This window comes from Cryptotermes secundus, unplaced genomic scaffold (assembly GCF_002891405.2).
Source record: "Cryptotermes secundus unplaced genomic scaffold, Csec_1.0 scaffold1715, whole genome shotgun sequence".
Lineage (NCBI taxonomy): Eukaryota > Metazoa > Arthropoda > Insecta > Blattodea > Kalotermitidae > Cryptotermes > Cryptotermes secundus.
This window is the reverse complement of record NW_019731604.1, coordinates 145,241-170,372: the sequence shown is the minus strand read 5'-3', so window position 1 is coordinate 170,372 and position 25,132 is coordinate 145,241. Positions and strand designations below refer to the sequence as shown.

Below are 25,132 nucleotides of genomic sequence, written 5' to 3'. Positions count from 1 at the left end.
AGTTACATGCCCAGGCACCAGATTGCCTTTTTGTTGCCTTCTACAGGTATGACTCGAAGGACTATGGTGGAGGTATTCTAGCCCACTTCCACAAGAGACATGAAATGAAATCATCTTTCATTAATCTTGTCAAAGAATCATGTTTCATTTATGCTCACTGGGTCCAGTAAAAAATGAATACTCAGCTAAGATATGGAGAAGAAATACAGGCCCACAAGTTAAGCCAAACACAAGCGAAACAGTTGTTTTAACTTTAAATTATGTCCAAACATCTTGCAAGCAAAAAAGTTGTGACTGGTCCTGGCAATGTGAAGGCCCACTAAGGCTAGGCAGATATTTGAAAACTATTGCACATATTTCTTTATAAGCTGGGGTAGCTCAGTTGGCACAGTGATGGACTATGGGCTGGATGACTGAGGTTCGATTCTTGGCAGGGGAAAGAGATTTTTCTCTTCTCCACAATGTCCAGGACAGATCTGGTGCCCACCCATCCTTCTATCCAATGGGTACCACGGCTCTCTCTGGGGGGGGTTATGTAGTTGGGACATTAAGCTGATCACTCACCTCCATCTAGTGCCGAACTCACGAATGGTGGAGCTAGAGGTCCCCCCACCCCCCACACATCATATCTTCATGGCATGGTGCATAATTAATCTAGCACAGGGGCTTCACCTTTTACGTTACCATATTTCTTATATCTCATTATCCCAATTATCTGTTTGAGATATACCAGTCTGGGGGGTACTGACATACAGCATCCTAAACTTTCTTGATATCATGGCACTAAATTTGCACAACGAATAAGATTAAAATCTTCGCCTGGGCAAGCCGACTTACTCTTATACTCAAAATTACCACTTATAAGATGCTACTGAATCAAATAACTGGATAATACAATAAAATATTTTGTCAGAAATAACTGATGTTTACAATACTGTTCATTTACTGCTAGTTGCAATTGATGTTTGAAACTTGAGAACGTTCACTCACCTTTCTTTTTTCCTGACAGATGATAACATAACTTTTGTACCAATTTACTGGTATCACTGACTCCAGCGCCTGTGTTTGTTTTTGACATGTCTAGTTATGTCTACGAATAAAAGCAACTTCGAGAGCGAGGGTGTCCACCCAGTACGCGTTTCCCACCCATCAATTACCGAGCCCGCCTCAAACCTCCTGACATTTGCAATTTCGTAAATAAATTTATTTACAGAGTTCACTACTGTGCTTCCTAGTTGTGGCGCCATCTTCGAACATGTTGTGGAACCAATTGCAACCATTTCCCATTCGTGTTGGATAGAACAAAGTCATATTCTGCCATCTATAGTCCACATTTCTCTATATATGAGGCTAGTCTTGAAACGCGTACCGGAAGCTCTTTTCCTTGGAGGAAGACAGGCCGGAGCGCGAAGCTGACCGCTCACTTCCACCTGGTGCAGAGGTTATTAATGAGTGGAGCTGTACCTCTATTCTCCATACGTTTCTTTGGAGTGATGCTTAATTAATCGCAGGGTCAAATTTATCTTTAGCACATCTGCACCTCCTGAGATTTTGTATCTCACTTCACTTTTATCGTCGTTACATATTAGGTAAGGTAAATTTGCCCTTGTGCTTAGCTAATTAAGCACTATGCCATAAAGACATATGGGGAGTGGATGTATAGACCCACGTTTTGACTTTGGCACTAATTGGAGGAAAGTGGTCAGCTTCACGCCCAGGCCGCTTTACCTCCCCCCACGTTATCCGTTAGATAGGAGCCTGGGTGGGCCACAGAGTCGGTCTAGACGACATGGAGAAGTGAAAATTCTTGGTCGTCCCGGAACTCGAAATCCAACTACTCTGTCGTTCAGCCCGTAGCCAATCCCTGTACCGACTGCGCCCTCCTGACTTTTGCAGTAGTACGAGAGAATGTGTACAGCGAAAATGTGATGCCGGACTTAAACTAAATGAGCTAGGTGAAGGACTCGCAATCTGGGGGCCTTCAGTTACTGAGAAAAAGAAATCACCCACGAGGTATACACAACATTCTGTAAAACTCTGGAGGTAGCAAACAACTAATTGTATCTCGTCAGACCGGTATGCCCGAAAACGAAAGATACAATTACACGTGAGACACTCGAGAATTATTTGGGAGTTGGCAACAGTCCTTGCTTTCAGCTGTGGTGCAGCATTGTGATCGCTGCCAAGTTCTGAAGTATATGTGCTGTTCCATATACAGCAGCGGCATTTGTACTTACTACTCACACATGCCAACATTTCTTAGTGACTTCTTTTTATCAAAATACGATACATTTGAGAAAATTAATTTTTTTTTGTTAAATTACCATCTGCCATGAAAAGGCATGTAGAATTTGAGGTTCTCACACCTGTGGTTATGAAATGTACTATCTTCTGTTATGCCGCTTCATGTAGAAGCACAAGCTCATGCTTCTCCAGAAAATAATCCTCATTTTTGAGGAAGCATGTCAGCAACTTCAGCCTCAGGGTTCCAGGCCGCCGAGACTGTATGGAGTTGCCGAAGATCCACAAACAAGGTGGTTTCCTTGAGATCTATTGTGAGCACAATTGGGTCCCCACTTATCAGTTGAACAAACAACTGGGGGGCCCAAGGGGCTCTCATACCGGCAACTCTCCACACCGCGCAAAGAACTCGACAGACATTCTCCGCATATTGCGTTGTATTCGGGCCGGACTCCAGCCGCACTATGGCCCTACGTTTGACTCAGCCTGTAGTAGAAATGAGTACCAGAAAATTTCTTTGGGGGCAAAGGGCAGTTGGTGCGTAAAGCTGACAACCTTATCGCCATCTCTGAGCCAACTGTCTAGAAAACGTGGGAGCCTCGACGTCTCACAACCCTATGGGCCTCCACAGTCTGTTACAGGGATAGCTTTACTTTCTATATTTTTAGTAAGTCACGTTGGACTTTTATCATTGGCAGGCAACCAACAAGTGATTTTCTGTTAATTTTAAGATTTGTAATGGATTTGGGCCGTTTTGGAAGACTGGCATTTGACACTTCTACCTTGTAGGTTTCATTTGGAAGCGTCGTACTCCTAACAGGTTACTCGTATAGAGCTCCTACAGACAGAGGGCACCGCAATGTTGAAAGTTTCTTCAAAATACAAGTTTTAATTTATGCTGTTCGGTGGTATTTAAATTAACTATTAATTCTATATGATTTGTTTAGATTGGGATTACATTTCTGGCTGCGATTGGCACAGAATTCTGATGTAATTGACTTTTAAGCTCTACTTTAAGCTCTTCTCAAGATTACTGATTTAATTCAGTATAGCTACTACAGTTATTACAGGACCTCATAACTGTGCATTATATAAATTAAGCTAGCAGGCGTGATATTCATATTTCTTACTTGATTTGAGAGTAAGAGATTGCGAGCAAACGATGCGCTATCTTGTCTTAGCTGCTTGAAAATTTATGAAACTAGGGAACTGTCATAATATTTTGTATGATCAATTAATTGTTAGAAGAGCGTGACATATCTAGAAAGCCATCAATCAGTCCAGTACACAAAGTGCTAAAAACTGACCGAAACAACGAAGAAAGTAAAACAGCGCGAATTAACTAACGAATTTGAAGACCATAAAGTAGTCGTAGTAACTCACATATCCATTAACACGCCACAGAACCATCCTTTAAGAGTAGACATTCCATTTTCATGAGATGCGAAGGTTCGTTACTGTAGTCATAAAATCTTACCTCTGAATCATATCCTGAGCCACATCAATTTATTTCATAGCTTGTTTCCTTTAGATCTGCTTACGGTGGATCTTAAAGAGATTATTTCAATTGCAGCGTTCCGATGCGTTTGATTACAGAAATAGTATATATTCATTTCCAACATATAACTTTTATACCTTAAATATCGATTGGCTGTTTCGAATACCATCATCAGACCTTTACATGAAATTAATGATATAGGAAGCATGTATAATATTTATGGCTTGTTATAGAATAACTGCTCGGTATATGCATTAAAAAAATGTATATATATCTGAAAATTTATGATGGAATGAGATTTATTAAAATTGAAAAATAAATACGCTACAAATATTGGAAAACATATTTATAAACCAGAGATCGCTACCGTCTCACGAGACAAAAACACAATTGATAATTCTTACAGAACTAGAAATAAAACAAAACTATCTTTACCACGATAATACTTTAAAGAAACTCGAGGCACGCGGTAGCGTAGTTGGTTGAGGCACTATGCTACAAGCCGGATTTTTCCAATTGACCTAATCTTTCCAGCCGCACTATGGCCTTGGGGGTGGACTCAGCCTCTAACAGTAATGAGTACCAGGAACCTTCCTGGTGGGGTAAAGGGCGGCCGGCGCGTTAGGCTGACATCACAGTATTCACAGGTTTTCAAAGGAAACTAAAACAGCAATAAACTGTAGTAAAAATAAAATTGATTTAATGAGACGAGAGAGCACAGCACAAGTCATTGTCTATTTTCTGCTGACTGCGATGTTTTGTTTTTAATGCAATGAGTAGATGCTTCATTCTCTGTGTTGGCGCTCCAAGTCAAGCATGTGACACATCAGTATTTACTTCTAAGGACAGCAGCAAATTTTCGTGGGTTTCAACTTTTCGTGACAATTCCAGTTCGCAAGTTCTACTTGAAAACATGAAAGCTCCCTTAAATAATGCCTGAAGTGATAACAACGCCAAAGCTGCTATCGCTGCAGTAACAAATAGATAATGAAATATTGAAGGGTCGTACCATCTTCTGAGATGGCGGCAATGGAGACGACATGTTTCTCCGAAACGTCGGTTGACCTTCAAAGGACTACACGACGTTATGTCCCAGAAGATATTACAGCCGTACAAAATTATAACAATTACAATTTTAAAACAAAAAATGATGCACGGCGGTCTTTATTTCGCTAAGAATAATGCAGACAAACCTTGATATCCAGCAGCTCATATATATTCGGGGTGCGAAGCTGACCACTCATCTTCATCTAGTGCAGCAAAATAATTGAGTGTTTAAGCTGAATTTGTATATTTTTTCCTTCTCTTCGCCCCCTTCCCCTCTCCTAAGCTTGGAAGTCACTGATTTAAAGACAAGCACTAACAAGGAACAGCACTCCACTTTTTAAGGACATTCAAAATCTGATAAACTTTTTTCTTATCCCTCCCTTCTGCACAAATAAATATGAAACAATATAAAGAAAATCGCATGAGCATGTAACTTCAGACTTATTGTATGTTGGTACGCCAAACATTTCCCTTGGCAAAAACGTACATCAAGAGCAGCCAATATGTCTAAGGAAAGTGTATGAGCTTATTAGTTAAACAGAGGAGCCATGTCACTGCATCGTTCTTATGCCATAGTGCGTGGAAGGCAATTCTTAGTTAAGAGTTCTATCTTATGGGATATAGCACTATGTAGTCTGGTGAAAGTCACTGGTCTATGTCCCAAAAGATAGAACTCTTCATAGTTATTGCCGTGATAAGCTCAAACCCAACACAGTTTTCAGTAAATTTCAGATCAAACAATGAACTTTCAGCTGTTGCAAGAGTCACTGGAGAAATCGGAAGAAATAGAAAGATGACGTGTACATGTAAGAATGTTCAAGTAACTGAGGGATTTTCAGTTAAGAGCATACGGTCAGTTTCTATTGCTAAAGTTTTAGCAAAGTTGGGATATGAAGTAAGATTTAAACGCCAACAATTGACCTGAGGTCGAGAGGTCGAGAGATTTCCGCCTGTAGGTATATATGTTTATTTGTTGACAAATTAGCCCAGTAGTTTGTATGACCTTAGATGTAATAACTGCATTATTGCCGTTTCAAGTGCGGTTAGGACTACCGTGATTCTGAATGTTTGTTCTGATGAAGTCATTACAGAACATTCACAGAGATCATAATTTATTCTTCATTATTTCAATGTTCCCTTTTCATGAACATTTTTATTACCACCCCAAGTTTGGCCATAACCACAGCCCTCTGTAAATAATATTCCAATACAATTTATTTCTGATAATCACTGAAGTTGTGTTTATTATTTTAAGGAGTTTCATCCATAAGGTATGCTCCTCTTTGGCGATTTAATTAACACATACTACCGTGACTCCAACATATTTCCAAGCACTGCAGTCAAAAGTATATTGGAACTTTTCTAGAGAACTAAAATTGGTAGAATGACTAAACCGGACACTTTGGTCTAGGAGTAATGTCATCGAAGTTCATCCTGGAGGTGCTCTTTTCGAATCTCGGCCAGGACAACGCCTTTAATGAATGAGTTTTTTTTTTTTAATTCGCTTCGTGGGGGGTGGAGTCCAAATGGGTCCACTCGGAACGGCGACCACTGATTAGCCTATTGTACCTGCCCCGGGTGATTATTATGATGGAGAATTTGGTGGAATGAAGATTGGCAGGGAAAACTGAAGTACTCGGAGAAAACCGGCCCCAGCGCCACTTTTTCCACCACAAATCCCACTTGACCAGACCCAGGATTGAACCCGGCCGCCGCGGTTGGAAGCCAGCGACTAACCGCTTGAGTTATGGCGCTGCCATAAATGAAGTTTCTCTTCCTCAGTACCTCCAACCAAATGCCGGGATAATATCTCGATTAGGCCACGACCGCTTCCTTCAGATTCATTTCCATTTCATTATTCATCTATCATCCAACCATCCGACACGGTATAGTAATTCACAAAAAAGCATGGCCGTAAGTAACCGATGCCTTAAAAACGGAACTTTTCAGTTCGATGTGGGCCTGCACGTATGGAGGATACGCCGCTGAGACAGTCGCAGTAAATACTTGAGCATGGATGTCATTCATAATTCCTTCCGCAGAACGCGCCTATTAAGTGAACACTATATGCTTTTACGGTCTTATTAAATGTTATTTGCATGCATTCAGAGCCTGTAAGTTTCATTGCAAATGCCCATTGAGAGTGATTACGAAACCTGAATGATCTTAACGCAACATAAACTCCTTATGTAAGATTTGAGGCTTTCACGGCGGTGACTATGAAGAGAGCAGTCTTCTGGGATTTGGCACCGTGTATATGTGGTGTTAACCGACGTTTCGGAGGAACGTATCGCCCCCATCTTCAGGGTAGAAGAAAAAGTATAAGAAATCTGCAAGCGACAACACCGTGAGAAACGGTAAAGCCGTTATTCACTGTCATTCTCTTGTTCGACGCTACATACATAATCTGAATAACTGAGAACAATATTAAATAAACCAAGAATAAAGAATTGGCCAGGGTGGAATTAGAGTTGTGGGGGCTCCGATAAAATAAAAATATGGAGCCCTCAATCAGAAACAGCAAATTTTGGTCGTGAATTTTGTGTTTTTGATTTTCTTTGTTTTTTGTTTTTTTAAATACAATTTTCCTTTCGTGATTTTAGAGCAGTGAATGTCTCAGTAAAATCTGTGGAGTGGATTATAATTCTGTTTGTGGAGGTCCCGTAGCGACGGCATCTGTCGCTCCCCCTTCAACCCAGTCCTTAATAGGCCTATAAATGCATATGCTAATAACCGAAAGCAATGACCGCGCATGTGGTTTTGAACCGCTCGAACATTGCTACCGGGGTTCAATTCCAGATCGGGGAATGAGTGTCCTTGTTTCTTTCTGTGTTGTGTTCTGCTTACGTACAGGCACTGCAGCTGCCCTGTTCCTCGTCCACAAATACTACGAAATGCCTAAATAATTAATAATATCAGAATGAATTCTGAATCATAACTCGTGATAGTTGCATGAGGCATGCTAGCAATAAACAGATAGTTATACTATTTGCTATTTGTACTGCATAACGTAAAATAGACGGGGGACCGATACTCGAAGAACCAATTCCTTTAGCTGTCCGTGAATCAGAAAAGGCTGAAATGCGCAAGACCGCTCTGAATGGAGCCAGATGCCTGGTTGCCTGCGCTTCCAACAGTTGCATATTGTCTGGGTGATGATCACGAGACGAACACCAATACGCCGGCTTGTACTGATGACAGGATCGACAAATATGTGGTAAGCAATGCTTGTAGCTACAGTGAGAAAGATATAAAGTTATTTATGGGCTTCTTAACTAATTAAGCATCACGTGACGGAGATCGGTGAGGGAGTCGAGGTATAGCTCCACTATTCTTTGTCTAGAATCTAGAAGAAGGTGCGTGGTTAGCTTCACCATCCTGCCGCCTTGCCTGCGGAGAATATGAACGTTTATAATCTCGAGATTGAGCAGGTATAGCCCAGTCAGTGTAGTGATCAGGCTACAAGACAGGCTAACGAAGAACTGAGGTTCGATTCTCCGTGGGAGAGAGATTTTCTTTTCTTCTCCATTTTGGTACTCCACAGCACCCTAGCCAAAATTTGCTGGAGATATTTACGTGGTGGTCAGACGGCCCAAGAGTGTAGTGGACCCTCCACCTCCGCCTAGTGTCAAGTTTAAGATTGCGAGGAGCTATACCTCAGTTCCTTCATACGTCTTCGTGGCATGGTGCTTAATTCAGCACAGAGAAATTTTGAATTTTACCCTTACTCTGAAAGTGCAGGCAGCTTCTTCCTCCGAAACTTTGGTAACAACTTATTATAACAGATACGCGGTGACATAACCCAGAAAACCATCAGCTATATCTTCCCTCTCGTGAGAAATTCTGATCTCATACAGCTACGGCGAAACTTTAAGAGACAGCAACCAACTACACTGCGCGAGTTGGAACTGGTTGTGTTCAGGCTAGTGCAGAGATATGCTCACGCTACTGTAAATCTATACGCCTCATAATTTAACACTGAACAGATTAGCTCAAGTGGTTAAGTGAGTGATTTCTTGATGTATTTAAAGACGTCTCTTTCAGCGGCTTAGTGTATATAGCGACAAGTGGAAGGAAGATTTTGAATTACGTAGTGAGAAATAGAAGGAATATTGCATATTTATGGTTTATTAAACGAAGCTGTTAATTGTTCAGACTATAACAAGTCAAACAGCAGGGCGATTAGTGAATAATGAATTTTAAGATATGCAGAAGGAAGTGGTCAAGGCCTAACTGAGGTACTATCATAGTATTTGTCTGGAGCCTCATGACTCAAGGTACGCGGGTTCAAACCCGGCGGAGGTCGTGGAATTTTTAAGGGCGGAAAAATTCAGGGAACAAGTCCTCCGGGAGGGACTTTAAGCCGTGGGTCCCGTGTCGTAGATTTACGGCACGTAAAAGAACCTCATGTCTCTAAGAGACCTCTGAGCTAAATTAGGCAAAAAAGTTTTCCGCCCAAGTAGTTTCCAATGCCTCCGGTAGACGGGGAAGCATTAGATATCACTGCCAGAGGAGGGACGACCTAACTGACGGAAAGGGACTAATTATCAGATACCACTGCCAGTAGAAGGCCGAAACCTCGCTGGCAGAATGGGGCTGATAGCGAGCACCAGTACCGGTAGGGTATGGAGACAGTAGAAATTTAAAGTGGGCGTACAATAGACTATTAGTCGCGGTGCATGGGGAAACCCACCCCCTCAATACTGAATAACTGAATTTGTCTGGAAGGACAGATGAAAGCTATAATAATCCTCAATCAGGATAGACGCTGTTCTGGCCTAGAGTCGAATCTGGCGCTTCCTGAATACAAGTCAGCAGGTTGAGGAAGTTTGCTCGGTTTGCAAAATTGTGGAGGGAAGTGATCATTACTTGTTTCAAGGTACCATACCGGATTTTGGTTGGGGGGCTGAGGAAAACAAAGGAGCACGCCATTCATGGTAACTAATCCCGGGAACTGGACTGTTAATCTTTGGAACGGAACCGTTGCCACACTTCAGTATTGTTTAATTCCTGAACATATTTTATTAAGTAGCAAATTAGTTAAAGCTACTAATTTTCCGAATTGTATTCTGGCTGTCATCCTGACTGAAGTTTTCTTCAGTCCCTTCTGGAAAATGCTGGGATAGTAGCTTCGAGTGGACCCTGACATCTTGTTGCTTAATCATCCATGGTTTACTCTACGTTATTATTTTCCTTTTTCATTTGGCACCATGTGATTTAGTAGGTGACACATCATCATTAAAAACCTATCTAGCCTGTTTTTCATTGCATGTGAAAATAATAGAGTTTTATTCATCAAATTACCTACAATTTGTTTTTAAAGTACAAACCTTATGTTTCAAGTAAAAGGTACAAAAAAGGTAAACTATCCCTGTAACAGGCCGTGCAGACCCTTAGGGTTGTGAGACGTCAAGGCTCCCACATTTCCTCTAGAAGATAAGCTCACAGATGGCAGTAAGGTTATATTCTCTGTCCGCTCATTGCTGTTAGAGGCCGAGTCGACAATAGGGTCATAGTGCGGCTGCAAGGATTAGGTCAAATAAAAAAATTCAGTGATCTCATCGGGAATCGAAAACGCGACCTTCTGGATTATAGCATAGTGCCTCAACCAACTACGTTACCGTGTGCCCGCATCCGTTGCTATTTCTGGTTACTTTCTGTTCAGTCATGTGACTTTAACAAATGTTGCCTTTCATGTAAAGAAACGAGAAGAATGGAGAAATGTGCACCGACTGCTGTTTGTTGCATATCGAATTGTGTGTANCAGATGGCAGTAAGGTTATATTCTCTGTCCGCTCATTGCTGTTAGAGGCCGAGTCGACAATAGGGTCATAGTGCGGCTGCAAGGATTAGGTCAAATAAAAAAATTCAGTGATCTCATCGGGAATCGAAAACGCGACCTTCTGGATTATAGCATAGTGCCTCAACCAACTACGTCACTGTGTGCCCGCACCCGTTGCTATTTCTTGTTACTTTCTGTTCAGTCATGCGACTTTAACAAATGTTGCCTTTCATGTAAAGAAACGAGAATAATGGAGAAATGTGCACCGACTGCTGCTTGTTGCATATCGAATTGTGTGCTGTTCTGAACTCACCTGGTTAGGTGAGCGTATGACGAGATCGTGTCCGTCCTCAAGTTCCATCTCCCAAACCTCCAATCGAATGCTGGGAACAATTTGTGTCCAAAGTCCATGTTAGATGTTGAGCAAGTCTGGCCTGCATTGGCTCTCGTGAGTCTTGTATAGAATTTCATTTCCAATTTGTTGAAATACCGACATTTCGAAAGTAGATGCGGTACTCAATAATGCGATAAATTATGGTTTATAAATTTAAGTTGTTTCTGGCTTAATTAATTAAGCACTAAGCCACGAAGACGTATGGGGATGGATGTATAAATCCATTTATTCTTGAGCTCGGCACTAGTTGGAGGTGAGTGGTCAGTTTCAGGCCCAGGCCGATTTACCCCCTGCTAAAAAGCCAAAAATACACATTGGATAGGGGACTGGGTAGGACTCAGAACTGGTCTGGATTTCGTGTAGAGTACAAAAATTTTGGACCTACTGGGACTCGAACATTGACCCCTCGGGTGTTCAAGCCCGTAGCCAGTCGCTATGCAGACTGCGCTATCAACATTTTAATATGATATTCATTCGAGTAATACTTGCTACAATTCAGTCCAGAAACTTTGTCTTTCCTTGTGTTGTCTAAAAATGTAAAAATTAGATTGTAAAGAAACTGTAATTTTGCCCGTGGTTTTGTATGGGTGTGAAACTTGGTCTCTGATATTAAGAGAAGAACATAGACTGATGGTGCTAAGGAGAATATTTCGATCGAAGAGAAATGAAGTGATATGAGGTTGGAGAAAACGGCATTATGAGAAGCTTCATAACTCGTACTCTTCACCAAGTGTAATTAGAATGAACAAATCAGGGAGGATGAGATGGGAAGGGCATGTAGCAGGCAAGGGGAAAAGAGTAATTCATACACGATCTTGGCGGGGATGCCAGAAGGAAAGAGATCACTAGGAAGACCTAGACGTAAGTGGCAGAATAACATTAAAATGGATCTTACAGAGATAACATGGGGTTATGGAATGCATTGATCTGGGAAATTCTTGAGTAGCTGAGCGACTGNGAAAGAAGTGGCTTGCTGCACCAATTAAGGTACCTGTGAAGGGGAAAACGATTTTAAGTAGTGCGTCCAGGAGTAAAAATATCATGGAATTATTATCATTCGTAAATTTACATCTTCTGTACCGATCGGCCTAGACGTGCAATTACAGAGGGTGTCTGGCTTGTTCAGGGACCATACCATCTCCTACAGTGTCTGATATTATATAAAGTGGAAAGCTACACTGTAGCTGAGTACATTTTTCCGAATACGTTCTTTGCTGCTTTTCATGCCTCATTGATATTAACGGTCATTCGATGAATGCATAATTATATTTTGTAAAGCCAATCACAGTACGCAGTGACAGAAATTAGTTTTCTCTATATTTAATTAAATGACCGATAGCGACTGGCTATGGGCTGGACGACAGAACGGTCGGAGTTCGGGTCCCCGTGGGGGCAAGAATGTCCTCTACTCCATGTCCATACCGTTTTGGGGACCACCCAGCCTCCTTTCCGATGGGTACGGGGGGCTCTTTCTCTTGGGGTAAAGCTGACCACTCACCTCCAGCTAGTGGCGAGGTCAAGAAGATTTAATGGTGTAGTGCTTAATTTGTTAAGCACTGGGAAAATTTTTCCGTTTACATATCGAAATATCGTTCACATAAATAGAGTACTATAGAATTTAGAGATATCCGCATGTTTTCATGAACCAATACCTTGGTACGGTGATATGTTATGTGGAACTTGATAAATTTCTATTTTAATTATTACGAATAAGAGGCTGCATTCGACATATCTGTACTAAAGAACGTTTAGTTTAGAGTGCAAAGATCTCAATTTTATTGAACTCAGTTCAGTGGTTTCAGAGACAATGCAAGTGGCTTTTTTTCCTTGGCACTATAGCCCCAGTGGGCCTACGCCTACCTCCATGAACAAGCAAGTGGATTAGGAAAGATAAATTCGTATTACGCAATCACTTTATACACTTTGTACAAAAATCTTTCAAAATATTGTGAGAGATTGTTAATTAATAAAAGTATTCGTTGTAAATGGCAAGATGTGCCCCGTAAAAATATTTGTCACGTCAGTTTTGGGTTAAAATAAGACATGCCAGTAATTTTAACTATGCTTACACATTTCAGTTACGTGTCCTGGAAGAAAAAGAACATCAGTGTATTAAAACCCCCCATCATTTACGTCATTGCATAATACGATCAATACCAGATTATTAAGAATGCAGAAGAGCGGTTTATAAGGCGGTTTCGATGCTCATTAACGCGCTTATAATCCGCCTGTTAATGTAATTAAATAAACAAATAATGTAAACTGTACTGAATAAGGAGTTGGTCTGTTCCCGTCGCTTTAAAATACAGGCTACTGTAAAACATGTCTTAAGATAAAAACCAGGAACAATCGAAGATAAAACCTCAGAAAGCGAAATTATTTAGCACGAGTGCGTGAATTTTGTGGAGTTTCAAGAAGCTGTCATTATTGCAGACTAGCTGTCAATGGTAGGTTAGAAAGAATTTGGAAAGAACCGGTCATGGCCTAGCTGAGTGACTATTCCTGTATGAACTCCTAGTGGGGTGGTCTATCTCCCCATTCGCCCTCGTGTTTAATCTCCTAAACTGGTTCAGAGATCTGGATCAAATGTAGTATTCAGACACACAAATTTGTCGGTAGAATGAAATTTTAATTCGTATCGGTTCCATATTTCTGGGCCCAGATACCAAGTAGTCTGGTACTTCCTGGGAAGTGACGCTGTGTAGTCTGGCAGAGAAACATACTGCAGAAAGAAAAAAATAGGCTCTGCTTACTGCTTTCCTCTTCCTTACACTTCAGTCATTAAGGTGAAAGTAGTACTTTCCTCCGAAATTTTGAAAAAATTTTCCTAGACCACAAGGCCTCACATCCCAGAAAATAGTAACATTTACCGCGGTGAGAATCTCATATGGTCTGGTAGATGTTTACCAGTGTTTTCGAGGTGCATACTGTCTCCATCATTGGCGGCAGAAAATTCCTCCGAAACGTCGGCAGACATCTACCAGACTAAAGGATGTCACATCGCAGGAGACAGCAGTCTTCAGTCTCACCGTGATAATCTCACGTCTCACGAACTCTTTCTGTCGCTTCATGAATTGCTTTTGGTATAAAAGAGTTGTTCTATCGGCGCGGTCACAGTAGCCGCGAGGTTTAAGGCATGAACTGTCTTCGCTTGCTCGGACGCTGGGATCGTGGGTTCTAATCCCACACAAGTCATGGATGTTTGGTGTGTGTATGCGTTTATTCTGTGTTTGTGTTGTCCTGTGTTTAGATAGCGGTCTTGCGACGAGCTGATCACTCTCCCAAGGAGTCCTGCCGTCTGCGAAAAATGATTACGGATATGAATCAGAGTCCTGGGCCCTGAATTGGGCTGGAAGAGCCATTAAAAGTAGTATCAGCGTTATTAGACATGTCTGTTCTCAGTAGTATGTGCAGTGGTTTGAAAGAGTCTGTCGTCCCTTCGTCTGGACTGTGGGATATGTATGGGTTAGTGCAATAAATGAACATCTCCCCTCCCCCCTTCGCACAATGCAGATGCGATACTTTTTTTTTTTCATTTTTCCATTCTAGTAAACGGAAGTGAAACGGAGAGTTTCATGGAGGTAGGACAAGGCCCAAATTTGGGCTGTAGCGCCAAGGGGAAAAAAGTCTGTGAAATTATTCTGGTGAAGACTGGAAATAATTAGCATATGTGTATTTGTTTAGATAGTCTGGAATATTATCTGTTTCGGTAGAACAACTAGAATCTTAAATTCAGTCGATCCTTCAAAATTTGTGCAACCATAACCAACGGCCGTCCGTTTGACTACATAGCGACTTGCACGTGACGAGCGCTCTCTGTAGTTAGATGTTTCACCTGACTAAGCAGCCGCTTCAAGCGAACTGACAAGTGAGTGTTATTGACAGTTGGTAATGGTGTTCCTTTGCTGCTCCAGTCAGATATAGCAGGGACGTAACAGTATTGCAAAATGGAAATTGAAAGACCTCTTAAGTCTTGCTATATGCGTCACGGTAAAAACTGCAATAATAACAATAAATTACCTCTTTCTGTCTGGAGTTGTAGCAGGCATAGGTGATTCCCATGACAGAGCCTACGCGTCAACGGTGGAATTTTGCCATTAACGCCGTTCAGTTTATTGAAAAATGTTATGATTTTAGGCTTTTCTTAATCTTTAATCTTTTACATGTTTCGGTGGGAGCGAAAATCTTCAGAAGGACATTATTATTACATACGGAAACTACTATTACTATGGTATAGGTCATTATCAATACATATGGAAAACTAATGTCACGTGTCCGAGGTGCTGTGACAAGTAATTGTGGATTCCGGCTTACGCGAAGCCGTTTTATTGGCTAACTCCTTTACAATCACAACTACAATCACACCGAAATAACGTCTTATAGATGATGCGACCTGCCTAGTCCGTCGCCTCTGATCTGACCTCTGATCTGGTCTTCTCTGATCTAAATTCTGATCTTGTCTTCCCTGATCTCTTTCCCGATCTGGCTTTCTCTAGTCCCTCTGTCCTGCGTTCTGATTTGTCTCTTATCTTCCAGAGTCGGACGGACTAGAAGACACCTTCCTCAAGGATTTCGTTTCCATAATGGTTGCCTGCGTTGTCTCGGGAACGTGTTTTAACAGCCGTTGTCTAGCAATGGACGCCCGCTGAGATATTCTGGCTTTTATGCGGCACGCCACACTATTATTACAATGCCATAGATGTAAAATATTTTCCTTTCACATCCTCGCGATAAAATATAGACCATTTAAAGTGTAATTCTCGTATATTCTGTTTTTTTATTGCTAGTGAGGTGGGACTAAGTCACTTGTACTGCGGCCAATTCTGGCCTATTGTACCAGCCCCAGATGATAGGTGATGGTGATTGTGGAGCAATTGGTGGAATGAAGATTGGCAGGGGAAACCGAAATACTCGGAGAAAACCTGCCCTAGCGCCACTTTGTCCACCACAAATCCCACTTGACCAGACCTGGGATCGAACCCAGGCCGCCGCGGTGGGAAGCCAGCGACTAACCGCTTGAGCTATGGCGCAGCCTCATATATTCAGTTAGTCTGTTTTGATAAATGTGATTCTATTGCTTTCCCAGCATTAAGAGAAAAAACAGTTTCAATTGACAGCCTAACACTTGAAGGAGGAGAATATTTGAATATATTATTTGAATTACAACTATCTATACCTTCTTTTCCCTGGCTTTACCTTTTCAAGGGTTAGCCATTTTTAGTTTCCTACCTTCCAACTTCCTAACCTCAATCTTCCATAGCAAACTTTTAAGTGTTTCTCGCCCAAACATATATTGAAATCATTCTGTTCCCCATTTTGATAGTGACCAGTGTAAGATATTTTCGGTAAATTCCTCCTTCATTCCTTCAATATAACAATATCATTTAGTCGCTCTGATATCTAGGTCCATTATCACTGATGGGAAAAAATATTCATGTCTGCCCATAATGCATCATTCCTTTTCGCTCGCTCTCGGAAAATTTCTTAAGTAAAATAATAAACTGTCGATGTTTTACACGTCAAAATTTTAGTCAATCGCCACATTACAGCTTCACATAAAGAATTCAGTCAACTGTGCTGAAAAATATAAAATTTCCTTGAATATATTTTTATTCCGTACGATTCCATGATTTTTTTTAGGATTTCCAATAAAGACACTATCCTGAATATCCATTCACGTGATCCACCATTGTTTATTATTAATCGTTGAGAACTGAATACCAATATTTAAGTTAATCAACTCTTATACGAATTCTTCTTCAGGACAATTATCTANTAACGAAGTGCAGTGTAACAGCAACGTAGGTATATATACACCTGATGATGGCCGTTTGAGGCCGAAACATGTAGTGTAAGGAGAGTAAGATCAAGGACATATAGTGTATTGTTTGCACTTGGGACGGAGTTTATGTCATTTATCGTGTAGAATGCAACAGGATGCTTAAATATAATATTGTCTTTAGTGACTACACGATCCTGTGGGAAAGAAGATGGCGGTCGATCAATAAATTTTGGAAAAGTTTAGTTACTGCTGTATTTACAATATTACAGACGAATCATATAATAATCTTCCGATGGAGAACTGGGTAACTATCTAAACCCTTTTTGAAAGCTTAATAATCACTCAGATATTGAAGAGATTACCTGTCATTTATGAAATTCGAATGTTTGTTGTTGTGTTCAAAAGAGTCCGGTGTTGCAACCAACATATTAAGTGCCAAATAAATTCAGTCCATAATCTCGCACTCTGTTTATTTAATTTCTAGGTTATTATTATAATCCCAATTTAAATCTTCTCTTCAGATTTTTCGACTCATTTCTGTGTATATTTCTGTCTCCCTCTCCATTTTAATACTGTAATTCAAAGCTTTCCAAGTTGTCCCTTCCACTCAGATTTTCGGAGTGAAATTGAGTGCACATTTATTTTATTTGTACTACATATTCTGCCCATCTCAACCTCTTCGATTTTATCTCCGTAAAAATATACGATAATTGTGTCAATTACGAAGCTCCTTATTATGCAGATTCCCTCACTCTCTTGTTATTTTCTCTATCTTAGGTCCAAATATTTTCTTCCCAACACTCTTAATCAACTGTGACACAATTAAAAATCTTAAAAATAAAACCCCGATCAAAAATCTACCATTCATTTCATTCATCAGTAATCTGTCAGACAGGTCCACAGTCCCTTCCAAAACAGTTCCTCCACTTAATGTGATCTAGAACTTTCTCCTTCATATGAAAATATCCTCTTCTGTCCCCAAGGTCATCCAGCATCTTCTTACGTCTTCTTCCTCGTCTTCTGGTCACTTCTATCCGCCCCTCTACCTTTCTCCAGAGGAAACATCTCGCATATATGGTATCTCTGTTTTCGGAAAGAGAATTTTATAGAGAATTTGTAGAAAATTTAATTCTTCGTATATGTCTAAACTAAAATGAGTTTTGAGTTTTGCCAAATACGAGTATGTAGGGCCTAATTCTTGAGTTTGCTATTTAAGAAGACTTGTAATCGAGAACTGTAGTATAATAAACAGAGGAAATACTCAAGAATATTGAAATGACTGGTGATAAATTTGCACCAAATGGGAAGATCACACAACTTGTAAAGTGATGGTCGAATTTAGATTGAGACAAAAGAAGACGGGAAAACTGGCAGAGGTTGTTCATTCGATCTGTTTCATGGAGTGACTTAGAATAACATTCATATCTGGACAAGTTTGGTAGACGGTCAGCCTTGTTTGAGGAAAATCTGACAATTTTCAGTGTGTAATTAGAACGATTACGTCAAGGAGAATGACGTGGGAACGCCCCTCTACAAGCATAGGGCAGAAGACGAGTGCATTAAGATTTTGGTGAGAAACAAACAAACTCCGTGGCCTGTAGTCCGCAAGCGACCGACCGACCGACCGACCGACCGCCGCTTGTCGTCGAAGTTAGTGCCAACTTTAACGGATAGAGGGTGTCGCGTGGTAAGCGAAAGGGATCCCCAAGGCCGTTAATCTCGGTTTTCTAGACCGAAGCCGCTGTTTCCTTGAAATAGCTCCTCAATTATCCTCACGAGGCTAAGTGGACCCCTTTCCAGACCAACTACTTCTCAGAAAATCTGGTAGTGCCGGGAATCGAACCCGGACCTCTGGATCTGTAGCCAGGAACTCTGACCACTAGACCACAGAGGCGGTCTTTGGTGAGAAACCCAGAAAGAAAGAGACCACTAGTAAGATCTAGACATAGGTGGGAGGACAATATTAAAATGGAGCTTAGAGAAATAGGATTGGTTGATATGCGCTGGATTCTTCTGGCCCAGGATAAGGACGAGTAGAAGGTTTTTGTGAACATGGTAATGAACTTTCGGGTTCTATAAAGTGTTGGTAAATTCTTGAGTAGCTGAGTAACTATCGGCTTCTCAAGAAGGGCTAAGATCAATGAGTTAACTTTTTAGGAAAACCTATGAGCCAGACGAATGCATCTTGCGTCCCATTGTTTGATACACCTATCACAGACAGTCCATTTATTGAAGTCCATATGCCTAGCAATTGGAATACATATTAAACTAAGATCTATTCATTCAAAGAAAATGAGTGCAAATGCAAAGACATTACTGGAACTAGTACACAAAGTAGTTTTAATTGGAATGACTTTCGAGAGACCTGAAATGTGGAACCAGAAGACTAGAAATACTGAACCTTGGATTCCTGGGGATTAATCCACAGAGCTACCCTCGCTCTCTAGGGATAAATGGAACTCATTCTGAAGGCTGCAATGCAGGTTGTTTGTACACACACTTACCAACTCAATGGAGCACAGTCTCTGTTATCTGTGTAACTCTAAGGTTCATTACTGTATCTTCCACTATGGGACCATATTTTGAAAGAGTTTAGTCCAGTCCATAACACTTTATAAGATAAAAATGAAACTCATGTTTACTCCGGCTTTTTTACAATTTCTTCTTTCTTTTAGTTTCCCCGGCAAAATTTTGTACTCACTTTTCATCTCTCTTATGCGTGTCGAAAGTCCCACCCATATATTTCCCCGTTCACAGCACCAGAGTAAAATTAGGGGAAAATTAAAAATCGCGGATCCCCTTGTGATGTAATTTTACCCACTCTGCTGTTGTTTATTTCTTTCTTCCTTTTAGGTATAAATTCTCTCCTCAAACTCGATCTGTGTTTTCCCTTTCATAAGGGAAAATAAATTTAAGGCTTGTATACAAGTAGAGTAAAATAAATATGTATTTAGCGTATTTTAGCCTTGAGGTTTCAAAATACGAAAATTAGATAAAATATTCCCTATAATTATTGTTTTTCTACATTATCCATTGCCCTGTTTTTTTTTATTTAAAGGACGACATTTAGAAGACTGGATTCTGCCTCCGTCTTCGGGTAAAATATTCTGAATTAATTGATCTGCACAAGGAAAATATATTGCAATGACTGCTCACATGCTCAGGGTGTAAATGCTTATGCGTTTTCTTCCTTTGTTATCTTGCAGGTCTTAGTGTAGATGTTTAGATCTTTCATTTTAGAGTGAATTGAGAAAACACGTGAGGCAAATTACGAACAGTTATCTGAGTACGTATCATTCGTGTCTATTTTGAGTACTTTCATGGAATATATTGGGAGGAAGCACTAATGAAAATCATGAAATACAAAAGCCAGAAGAGCCCGTCTTCCATTTAGTTTCGAACGGTGAATACGCTGGCAGCCAAAGTGTTAATACTCGTACAATATTTTGACAGAGAGCTAATTTAGTAATAAATTGTCGACACGTGCACAGTTTGAAGGACACTGAAATGTTGATAATTTCCTTCCTTACATCTTTACCAAGACTGTGTTTTGACGAAATAACAAATATAAAAGAATTGTAGACAATATTGGCCTTAATCTTCAGGGAGGCGTAAAAATGTTATACATTCAGAATGGGGCAGGAAAGAACCATTTGCCTGAAGAGGGGTTACATGGGAATTCACTGACAAGGATACGAAATCTGTAGAAGAATCAGGAACGAAGAGGCTGTTCAATTGTTCTGAGTGAATGGAAATGGCCAATATAAATTCTGAAAGATTAGATACTGCCAAAATAACCACCAATTGACTTCACTTACCAAATTTATTCTCGAAATATCAGTTTCAAATATATATATACATATATTTGAGGGCTAAAAAAGCGGGGATAGCTTAGTCAGTATAGTGAAGAGGTTATGGGCCGAGCTGCCGAGGAATCGGGTTTGGTTTCGGGCAGGAACATGAGGTTTATCTACTCTCCAAGCTCTTGGGCCCACCCAGCCTTTTATCTAACGGATATGGGGTGCTTTTTACTTGGGAATAAAGAGGCCGGAGCGTGAAGCTGACCACTCACCCTCATATAGGCTAAGAATGTGTGGACATACACCTCCACTCGTAAGTATGTCTTCTTGGGTGGGACTTAATTAAATAAGGAAAGGAAGAACTTTATTTTACTTAGATAACGCAGGCTCTAATTATTCCCATTAGAGGGCATTCAGTTTATAGGCACTTTTGTGGTCTAATATTCTTTTATGTGTTTGAGCTTGGCAATTATTTAAAGACAATTCGTTATTAAGAACATTCTCGAGCAAAGAGTGTGGTCGTTAGAAGTCCAGATAAAAATTGAGAACAGCTTGTGTAATAATGTTGATTTCTGACGTACAGAGTCATCTTAAAGTTGTGGGAGGGCGTACATAGTACACAAAGAAGGTACAATTAATTTCAATAATGCATAATACACATAAATATTTCTCTGCAATACATTGTGTAGTATACATAAAGGGGTAAAGACACAACGCCATGAAAATTCATGGTGGAGTGGAGGTATAGCGCCACCATTCTTGACCTCGACATTACATGGAGCTGGTGGTCAGCTTCACGCCTCGGCCTCGGAAAATTGGATAGTAGGCTCAGTGGGCTCCAAAATTGGTCTGTACACTGTAGAGAAAAGAAAAATCACTTTCCCTTGCCGGGAATCGAACCCTGGCACTCCAGTCCGTAGCTCGTTGCTATACCGACTAAGCTAACCTGACTGTGTAGTATAAGCCTGTATTTAGCTTAAAGTGTTTAGATGATGTAATTAGCCAATACAACCTAACATGCGTGAAAATGCAGACGAAAATCGGACTAGATTTCGGAGACAAATCTTAATTTCCAGAAATTTTCCCAGAGGTGGTAACCTTATTCCGGCTACCTGCTTCCGAGAAGAGACTGTCTGCCTTCCGTTCGTCCGCTAGCCGACAACTTTCAGTTTGTAATCCAATTTTCCCACCGTCTCCATTCCCCCAAGGGATCGGGTTTTCGTCTACCAGCAAACCTGTCATCGGAGGTCACATTAAACATTATATTCTCCCCTGGATCTCAACCACTTCTAATTCAAAGCGCAGGATAACAGCACTGCGTTTCCGGGGATCGGTATCCTACGTGTCTTACCTTACCAGTACGTGTATTTTTGTTTATAAGATATAAAATGTAATACTTTTAGGTGATATAAATTTGAGTAGATCTCACGATTACTAACACTCAGCATCCCATAAAACCTCTGCACGAAGGCATGTGAAATAATTTAATTAGTCAGAAACATCTTTCCTTAACCTGGGTCCTGTGTTTTCGGCTCTAAAGGATGCAATCCACGACTCTAAACTTCACGTTCTTTTCATCAGCATTCGACTGGCCATACCGGTAATCACAGCAAACAATTTACAATACTTAGATACTACAAGAAAACGATAAAAGAAAAAAGTCGAAAGCTGTAAAATAATTTTTCCAGCCAGAGGAAATTTTACACCTGCATAAATTAAGCCACGGAGGGTCCAAAAACTATCAGCTGAGAAACGTTTCTTTGTTTACGTGTATATTATAGGCAAAGGAACGCTGGTTCCTCGCTCGCGGATTTTCTTCTTTTTTCTTCTACCCTAAAGATAGAGGCGGTAAGTTCCTCCGAAACGTCGGTTAACACAATATCTACACGGCGCCACATCCCAGAATACTGATATCTTCATAGACACCGCCGTGAAAAACTCAAATCTTACATATTGTAGAATTAACAGGACGTCATGTGCTGATGCGGTTACGTATTTTAAGAAAATACTCGCAGGTGTCAGGCAAACTCCGGTTAGCTAATTTGAATTTCTCGCTCAACTGCCTTCAGTACACAACGGCGTGTGTGCGAGAAAGCCAAGAGGTCCCAGTAGAGCTATTGATTGCAGTGACAATACGGATCCCTGTGATGAATACATTTCCTTGCACTGTTAGATATACAAGTGCCTAGAGACACAGTGATATATAGAAGGTTTAGGTCAAGGGTTCTTAATCTGGGGTCAACTTCACCCTTTTTTTATCGACCCACTGGTCGCCGTGTTATAAATGACGACCATTTATTGAAACTTTCTGGCAGTTTATTAAAAATGAGTGAGTGCAGGATACTTACTACACACTGCGAATGGGTTCACGTGCCCATCCGGGATTTGAGATTCTGACAGCGGTAGTTATGAAGAGTTCCACATTCTGGGACATAACGCCTTGCAGTCCGTTGAATATGAACCGACGTTTTGCAGGAGCATATGATTGCCTTCTTCATGACTGTTTCTTGCTTGGCTTACTCTTAAAACCTGAAGTTGAAGGCTAAATTTTCCTCCAAAACGAACTACACGGCGTAATATTCCAGAAGATTGAATTTTTCAAGGTCTCATATTATTATTCAATAATTTTCCTTAACAAAAAGATATTGGATTTGACGTTCTCACAGCAGCGGTTATGAAGAGACCTTCCTTCTCGGATATAAATCCGTGTTGTGCGTTGAAGGCGACGTTTCGGAGGAAATGTAGCTTCCATCTTCATCATTGAAGAATAAGTGAAGCAAGAAACTACCATAAAACAGCAAGCAGAGCCATGACGGTTTCTTGCTTGGCTTATTTCTTCGACCTTGAAGATTGAGGCGACATGTTCCTCCGAAACGTCGGTTGACTTTCAACAGGATACACTGCGTTATATCCCAGAAGAGTGATTTTTCAGTTTAAAAATTAGATGCATGACGACGGAACTTTCACAGAGAGCAGATCATTGTTTAGTTCTACTTTAGGTGGCGGCTCGTCTTCATAGCAGAACAATAGCACGTAGTTTGTTAATGGGACAGCGGCAAGCTTTCAGATGCAGTTACGCTTACGTCATGTGAAGCTTACGCAGTCAGAAAGAGTAACACCCAGTTCAGGAGAGAATGCGATTTGATGTATTCTCGCCGCGAGCTCAACAAAGAAATTAAGGCTATTTTCTTTACAGATATTCGTACATTAACTCCAAGGAATGTGATCCTTACTGAGAAGCTAGTTGTTGCTTATGTAGTCAGAGAGTAAGAATCAAGAGTCATATTGCGACCGACGGTCAGTCAGTCGCTGAGTCCGTCTTGGTGTCGAGGCCATCTGGGGCTCTTGACCAGATTTTAGTTACTGTTAACTAAGGTTTTGTCGATGTGGGGCGCCCCTTCTGACGAGAGGGCCGGTCAGTTACTTGTCGCCGTCATAGTGAACAGGATGAGTCAACTATATGCTTTCTATACAGTCCGTCAATCGGCATTATGTACTTACTATCTGCAGTTTTACATGTATAGTACATGGTAGAATCCATTATATATGTATAAATAATAAATATAAGTCCCCTGTCAGTAAAGGCTTTAAGCAGAAGATAACGACTTATTTTCAGCAGCTCTTGCTACAACGTCAATTCAGCCATTTGAACGGCCTTAAGCTTGACCGCCGCCAAGTTCAAGCCTCTTGTATTTCAATGTCTGGCTTCGTCTTGTCCATTAATGAGAATATTTGCATTTTCATGATTTTGTATGACCTCCTTGTTGCCTGCATAATTGTGTTATACTTGTATAATTATAAATGTACGGCACATTGAAAGCCTTATGCAATCCATTGACCGACGTGCGGCTTGGAAATTTGCCATCGATTCAAAGCTCACCTAGTCAAGATTTTCACTTCGTTTTATTGAGCCCAAAGGCTTATTGTCGTGTTCGTAGCAGCCCGCCACGCGACCCTATCCCGAGCCAGGTAAATACAGTGCACTTCCTCGTGTCCTACTTCTTTGAGACCAACTTTATACTAGCCATCTGCAGTATTTCACAGGATGGATATAAAATCTCAACAAAAATATACAACTAAATTTTTGTTAAACACCATAGTGCGGAAAGAGCTAACGAAGAAGATAACTAGTGTCATGGTATTGAGTAGTTCATGGATATTCTCTGTTCAATAGATTCATTTTTCATATTCCTTATATCTAAGCCTAGACTTCATTTTCATGATAATTTTCTGTCACAAACTCGAATTAATTTCTTGTTTGTCCGTATATATTACATGGAATACCCAGCCCATATTGATCAAGGCTTTTAACAGGCTATTTAAATGCCAATGTTGTCGGCTCACGAACAGCAGTTGTATCATCGCAATTTTGGACTGTGTATAAAAGTTTGGAATTACATCTACGTTGATGGAATTTCTATCGGCCAAGCCTGTGAATATTAATTGCGTTATCTCTCCACAACGAAATTAGTTAGTGATGGAGAGTGTGGTGTCAGAAACCACATCATTACGGCCTGTTGGAAGCAAACAGGCAGGCCGACTTTTAAGCTAAGTGTTCTTTGTGGGTTCATGTTTGATTTAAATACAG

At 40.7% G+C, this 25,132-nt stretch overlaps 1 protein-coding gene across 1 annotated transcript in view; it reads right to left on the bottom strand.

The window, feature by feature from the left end:
- Positions 1–1,183, bottom strand: part of LOC111867300 (gamma-tubulin complex component 3) — a 28,554-nt gene extending 27,371 nt beyond the window's left edge. The window contains exon 1 of the mRNA XM_033752634.1: positions 991–1,183. Within this exon, the coding sequence (XP_033608525.1) occupies positions 991–1,078 (88 nt within the window). The 5' untranslated portion in view covers positions 1,079–1,183. The remainder of the gene's footprint in view (positions 1–990) is intronic.
- Positions 1,184–25,132: the final 23,949 nt, after the last annotated feature.